Source organism: Parasteatoda tepidariorum, chromosome 10 (assembly GCF_982258835.1).
Source record: "Parasteatoda tepidariorum strain Cologne lab strain chromosome 10, Ptep-v5.0, whole genome shotgun sequence".
NCBI classification, from domain to species: domain Eukaryota; kingdom Metazoa; phylum Arthropoda; class Arachnida; order Araneae; family Theridiidae; genus Parasteatoda; species Parasteatoda tepidariorum.
Window position 1 is genome coordinate 8340100 of NC_141764.1, and position 7678 is coordinate 8347777.

Genomic DNA, 7678 nt, shown 5'->3' on the forward strand with positions numbered 1-7678 from the left:
TTTTTTTTTCTATGTAAATTCAGCAACCATCGCACAAAACACGTTTGCAGTCCCACAATCCAACAGCAAAACTTGGCATACTTCCAATCACAGCAGATTATTATTATTATTAGTATTATTTTTTGCTTCCAGCCGAGTAAAAATGTGATAAAGCAAAACTTACTAACAAATTCTGCTACACCGAGTTATCTCAGGATAATAAATATTTGCAATATACCCCCAGTTAACTTTGGATAATCAGTAAAGCGGTTAAACATCAACAACAGGCTAATTAGGGCATTTTTGCCAATTGGTAACAAATTCTCTTCATTTTCTTTTTTGTCAATAGTATCAGAAATTGCTGTGTTTCTTCTGGAAACAAAATAACTTCAATATTTTTTTTTTAAGTTGTGAGAATTTCTGGTAATTACAAAAATGGGCATTGTTAACATTATGAAAGCAGCATTTGTGGCAAGATGATACCTGTGGGGATGGTAGTTACCGACAATGTCAATTTTCATCTACGAAAAGGTACCCCACCGTAGAATCGAGTTAACATATCTTATATACTAGGGAATTGGAATTATATTTTCGTAGTGGTAGATACACTACGATACCTAAAGTGAAAGATGGGGAAATAATCGATCGAGGTTCAACTGCAACTGAAAAACAATTTTCTTCATTTTATTTTTTATAGAGAGATCTTGAGAGTGCATGATTTGGATGTAGAACTTCATAGAGACAGTGTACTGGGGCCAATATTAGACTACTTAACTCTCTGCCCAATGGGTAAGGAATATTTTACATTTATGATTTTTTCCTCATGAATAATAGCATTTTGAACAATTAGTAATAAAAGTTTTTTTTTTTTAATTTTAATCTCTATTATGTAATCAAGTAAAGTTAGGCTGTTATGGTTTTTAAGAGTGTGGGGTCTGTGTACGCCCATGACCTTTCAAGTTGACTTTGAAAGGGAATTGTATCTTCAAATTTTAAGTAAAGCATAATGCCCAGATTTTCTTTTTGATTCAAAGCTTGATTCTTTATAATAATTTTTATTTTTTTCTTTGAAAAGGGAAGTAATTTGTTCTGATAAAATGGAATAAGTCCTACAATTTTATTTTCGATGTGGAATTGTTCTTTTAACGGCTTCCTTTTTTTTAAAAAATTTAACCTGGATTAATTTTTTTTGTTCTTCTACAGGGTGCGTAGCGTTTTTAAAAAGTGCTTAAAGGTGCTTATTTTTAATTTTCATTTTTAAAAGCCTTTAAAGGTGCTTTTTTTTATTGGATGTTTTTAAAAAGTGCTTAAGTTTTCCCTTTTCGAAAATGAGATTTTTTTTCCTTTACCATCTCGATTTTCGCCATGTATTATGCAAAAGCGTTGTTTTCACATTCAACGTTGATCATTCAAACACAAAGCATTTCAGCCTACCATCGTTCCGTTGCGTATGAAAGCGCCAATAAATGTACATGTTTGATGAAATGCTTGCGGGTCCGCGTGTGCATATACTGAGCTTTATTCAGTAGGAATTATTCTTACACTATCATGTGCAACTCAGCTGCATTTTGCAAGAGATTCTCAATTTCCGACTTCATTTTCCTCCCTCTGAAATCGTTCTAAAAATCTCTTTATGGTGGCTAATGTAATCAAGAAAAAGAGTTCTTTGTCAGAAACTAATTATTTTATCATGATCAAATAAAATATTATTTTGCAATTTTTTAATGTATATAGTGCTTAAAAATATTTTTTATTTGCTTAGAAAGTACTTAAAAGGTGCTTACTTTTTGTCGAAAGATTTGGCTACACACCCTGTTCTAATTTTAGTTTATTTGGGATTAAGTAAGCTTATTAATTTGTCTCTTAATTACGTTAAATGGACATTTTTAATTTGATAGAGGACATCACACATTGAAAAAATAAATTTTGCTTTTGGTAAAAATATTCATGTTGAAGTAATTTGATAGATAAATCTGTATTTTGTTTTACTAAATTTCAATTTAATTCATTGTTATGGTACACATGCTATAAAAAAAAATCTTGAGCTAAAAAGAGTCAACTGTTTTCATATCTATTTCTGATCTAATAAGCAATGAAATATTTGGAACAAAAACTACCTCTAACTGATATTTATGAAATCATATGGATGGTGTTTTCAATATAAATGTAAACAACGACAATCTCAAGCTCTTGACCTGCTCGACTTCCGATTAGAAAGTATACAGCTGCTTACTACAGCTTATTCTGCGAGGCGAGATTTTCAAACAGATAATTTTAATTATTAATAAAAAAAATAAATTATATAATTTCTGAGCTCAAATCTGCTGTATTTTGTTAGATATCAATGATATTAAGTTATTCTAGTGAGTTTGAAGTGAAAATTTGTTTTAATTATTTAGAGATGTATTGTTAAAAAAGGTGACTTGGTTGCTAGATTTAGAAAAAACTCGCATTTTTGGCAATTCTGATTTTACCTCTTTTTTTAGTTGTTTATTACTGTTTGTTCTTGTTGCAAGCCGTGTACCATCATATGATTGTTCGAGCAGCAAGTTTAAGTTCATTTTAAAATTTATCATTTAGGTTTGAATTTCGAAGTTGGTAACAAGTTGGTATTGTTGGTATTGGTATTGTTAGCAAGGTAAAAAGTGTTTTATAATGATTCTTTTTTCAAAGGATAACTCTAATGTCTTAAAATGGTAGGTTTTCAAATAAGGATTCTTTTTTTAAACGCAAATAATAAATCAGGCTACAAATACAAGAATTACTACTCTAGAGCCTTGTGTCAGAATTTTTTCGAGCTACCTGCTACACAAACTCTTTAACACTAATATCTTTAGGCATTATGCTTTTAATAATAACAAACGTATATGTTGCTAATTTAAAATAGCAAAAGCGCTGTTGTAGATATTGTTGTGTGTGATGCTAAATAATGAAATAATTCAACCTCTTTTGAATTATTATATTTCACAACACAAATGCATATATGGGTTAAAAACCACAGTAATACTTTTATATAAATATATTAGAATTTATATCTGAAACGGGGCGAAGCCTGCACATACATCCGCTGGCATCGGAATTTTTCTTACATCTACTACAACAATGACAACACGTGACTATGTGCACCGCAAGTTGGTTCGGCATGCACAGTGAGTTCGAGCCCCTGTGTTTACAAAAAAAACTACATAATTTTTTCTTATTTAACATGTAATAATTTTTATTCTAATATTAAGGGTGATATTCTTGCATTTTGTTCGCAGGGGGGACTCACCAATTATTTCTTTCTTCGCTTTTTGTAAATAATTATCACAATAAAGAAAATAATTTAAAATCATGAAAACCGTAGTAGTAATTGGCGAAAAAGCGACAATTGGCGACAACGAAATCGTGTGAATTGGACTCCTCAAATGCGTGTTTCGTTTCGAAATGAGTTTGTATTAAGTAATATCATATAAAAAAATATCGAATTTAAAAACTATTGAGAAAACAATAGCAATAACTGCCCAACATAAGATAGAATTATTGCCTTAGAAAGTAAATACTCAAATGCACGATTCGAATTTTCCATATTGTTTGAAATATATCGGAATATTTAAAATTCACGTGAATATCAACAACTGCCGAAAATACAATTGAAACGTGACATCAATTTACGATACTATTGGCGTAAATTGAGCATGTCAAGAAGTGATTATCTAAATCTATGGTTCAGATATTGCATGTAAATTTCTGTAGAAACAAAAAGTAATTTTTTTTTTACTTTTCAAAAAAAAAAAATCTTTCTGCAAGAACTCTGTAACGTTCTGCGACAATGTTGGTGTGTCGCTGCAATTCTGCCACAGGACTCTAGAGAGTCCCAAATGGCTTAAAAACACACCACAAACAGTAACCCTGAAGTATAGGCAGTCAAGAGCTTGTGTAGAAAACCCCATCTATAAATAACTTTTATTATCTGTAGGAGAAATACCAGGAAGTACAGTCTCGCTTGATGATACCAGTGACTTGCCTGCTGGATACTGTGTAAGTCAGTTTTTCTTTTATACCTTTTTTCTTCTTAAATTTATATATCGATACTTTTTATCTGTCCATTTGTATTTAACTTCTGTTAAGACACAAAAATAGCTGGTTATAATTTCAATATATTTGGTGGATTTTCAAAATATTTTTTATATTAAAAGTAAGTACAATTTCTTATATTCATATTAACAATGCAGGGTTACCACAGGCGACTAAAATGCAACTATTTGCAACTATTTTTGGCATGAGGCGACTATGGCAACTGTTTTTGCCTGAAAAGGCTAAAAAAGCAACTATTTCCAGGAAAAGGAGACTATTGGGAGACTTTTCTGCACTCCTAGCTATGTTTTTTTTAATTTTATAATTTTTTTTTAAGATTAATTGAGCGGAAAATCTGCACTCCACAAGATAGTTTCTGAACACACTGAACTTTTTTTTCCTTAAAAAATAAAAAATGCTGAATATTTTGAATTGCAAATTTGAGTCTTCACTTTTCAATTCGTTCAATCTGCACAGACTCCATTGTAAGTCAATTTCATTTCTCGACCGCCTTTTCAATGATTATTGCTACGAAATTCCGCATGATTTTTAATAAAGTTTTTGTATACGATATTACGATGCGTGAATTTCGAATTTGAGTAATCAATTTTCATATATATATTTATATAAACATTAAAGTTTATATAAAAATTATCATATTTGCCACCAACTTGACTGAATGGATCATGGTATACGACAATTAAGTCATTAACAAAACTTTAGTCATATTTTTGATGAATTTTTGTTCTTATTTAGGCAACTATTTTCCTAGTTTTTGGCTACTATTTTCATGCTTTAAGCTACTAAAAGCAACTGTTTTGTTCATTTTTTTCTGTGGCAACCCTGCAATGCAAATATATATATATATATATAATTTTAAGTGTAAACCTAAAGAAAGAAGTAAAAGAGTATTACTTTTTTCACATAAAACCATTTTTTGACACAAATATTTTTTTTGAAAAGGGTTTTCTTTACACATGGTACCATGTTAAAATAGGGCTGCATAGCTGCCAACTCTACTGGATTTCCCAGTCAAATCCCTATTGAAATAGAATTTTTGTACAGATTATTGCTTGCTGAATATGTAGATAAGTATTACTAAGTTTTACACAATGAAGCAAACCTCATTTATAGAAATAAGTTCAAAACTTTTTTTGTTATAAAATGTCCAGTTTGTTCAGAATATGTTTGTTCAGAATCAATATTTTCCAGGTGTTCAGAACTCTCTTTTTAAATTAATTAAAAAAATCTTTTAACTATCTTTGATGAATTAAATGCTTTTTAATATTTGAATTTATGAGTACTATATGTAATACATAACAATTCAAATGTGTTTAATGTCAATCATAACTGGAAAATATTTCAATTTTTATATTTTTATGATTTTAAAAATACCTAAAATTCCCTATGTGTAAAATGTTTAGTACATTATGCAATAATTATCATGAAATTTATATTATATCTACTGGATTTTTTTTCCTGTCCATATTGGCAGCTATGGGGCTGAATAAATGAGTTTGACTGTATCAGGCTCATTTTAATTTTTCTCTAAGTTGAACCCTGGCATTTTTGTGTTTTAGGAACAAAAATAATTTTTTGTTATGCATTGTTGTATTGTTTTAACATCTATGCAAGTTTAGTTTGTCTAAGCTAAGAACTCCTCATTCCACAAAGTCTGAGGCCGTCTGATGCTATGGAAACAAGAATGGCATATTTTAGGCAGGGTAGCTTCACTTTAGGATTAACACAATAAACCGAAGAAAGAGATTCCTTTTCTCATGCAGAAACCACTCCAAAACAGTGACCTCGCACCCCTACTTGAAATAGTCATACTTTGTTACCGTAGTCACCGCCGCAGGTCCAGACGAATGTCTGGGGAAGTTCTTATTTTAGACAAACTATAATATTGGTTGTTTAGCATATTTTGTGTTGCAGGATGAAGAGACCCTGTTTCAGAAGAAAAGCAACTTGATCTGCTACATTTCAGCCATTATTGCTGTGGCTTGTATCGGGGGTGGAGTATTGATGGGAGTCATCTTCATGATGGTACAATGAATCTTCTTCTGACATTAACATGAAAGATCCGTCCACTCGATGATCCCGATCGATCTCTCAGGAGTTGAGGAGAAAGAAGCTCAAACAGTCCCTTGCAAAAACTCTTTAATAGCTAGACTCCAATAGCTAGACAATGGATGAAAGTTTATTAACTTATTGTAACTACACTAATATGCCACAGTTGTTGCAGCTCACACCTACAACAGCAGCTTTGAGGGACCCTTCCTACTTTAAATATTAAGAATGATATAATGATCTCAAAGTTATTGAGGAACCCTGTGGCAGAATTTTAATCGGGCTTTCTGCGACATACCTCTCTAGTACTAATATTTTTTTACAAGATCAAAAATAGCAAATATGCATGTTACTAATTTAAAGTACCAAAAGCATAAACTTAAAAAAAAAAATAATTATAAATAAAAATTGGATCAAATAAAAAAAAATTTAAATTTAATATGTAATATTTTTTTTCTAATATTTTGGGCGATATTCGCGCATTTTGTTGGGGAATAACACACTAATTATTTCCTTTTTTGCACATTTGTAATTCAACATCGCATTAAAATTAAAAAAATCGGGAAATTCTTAGCAGCAACTACCGAAAAAAAAGATCAACTGCTAAATCATGCGAATCGGACTCTTTAAAAAGGGGTTACTAAATGCATGTTTTCTTTTCGAGATTCAGTTGTTGTAATAAATAATACTGTATTAAAAATATCGGATTTTAAAAGCTATGTGGAAATCAATAGTAATAACTGCATGAAAAAATAGAACGAAAATTTCTACGGAAAAGAAAACCAAATTGTTTACTTCATTGCTTTTTATTTTTAACTGTCCTCAAATACAAAATAGAAAAATCACAAGCATTTTTTCCTACTCCAATGAGTGTGAAAAGCATCTTTTAAATATAATTCTGTATAAAAGATAAAAATCTTTCGAAAATTCATGCAGAAAATAAAAGCAAAATTTTTTTACTTCCCAAAGAAAATATCTTTCTGCTAGAACTCGGTAACGTCCTGAAACTATGTTGCTGTAACGCCATGATTCTGCCACAGGGTTGGGGAACTACTTACAAAATGATTTGAAATGTTTTATTTCAGTTGTAAAATCTATCTACAGAATATCTCGGTGATTAAAGTTACTGAGCTGTCAATGTGCAGGATTGAGATTTGATCCTCAGGGGTGGCTCGAAGACCACCCAGCTGCATATTGACTGGCACCAGCTTGCCTGGAAAGTAAAGGCTGTCAGTGCACAATGCTATCATCATTCCATTGGTCACAAAATTATGTGGAGCCTTAACCGCTTCCCTTACCAATTTTTTTGAAGCAAAAAAATTCCAAAAAATCAACATTTTTCTTTTATTTTACTAATAAATACAAGAAACTCAAGCAAAACATAATACACAAGTTCTAAATTGAAATTTAAATTCTTTTATGTGTAAAAAGTATCTATAATTTATCATCAGTTTACTATCCCAAATTATCTCGGGCAAATGATAAAAGTTAAATATTGCTATTCTTTTCTATATGTTCACATCTTCATAATCTGAAAAATCATCTGCTTTACTTTCACTCGCGAACACCATTT

The 7678-nt window shown here is 30.7% G+C and overlaps 1 protein-coding gene across 4 annotated transcripts in view; it reads left to right on the forward strand.

Annotated features, from left to right (window-relative positions):
* Positions 1-6887, forward strand: part of LOC107445328 (uncharacterized) — a 48290-nt gene extending 41403 nt beyond the window's left edge. For 3 of the 4 annotated variants that reach the window (XM_016059691.4, XM_016059690.4, XM_016059692.5), the window contains exons 6-8: positions 677-768; positions 3938-3999; positions 5971-6530. In XM_016059691.4, coding sequence (XP_015915177.1) covers positions 677-768; positions 3938-3999; positions 5971-6090 — 274 coding nt within the window. In that variant the 3' untranslated portion in view covers positions 6091-6530. Of the gene's footprint in view, positions 1-676; positions 769-3937; positions 4000-5970 lie in introns of all 4 variants that reach the window. The other variant, XM_016059689.4, reaches the window with a different exon arrangement.
* Positions 6888-7678: the final 791 nt, after the last annotated feature.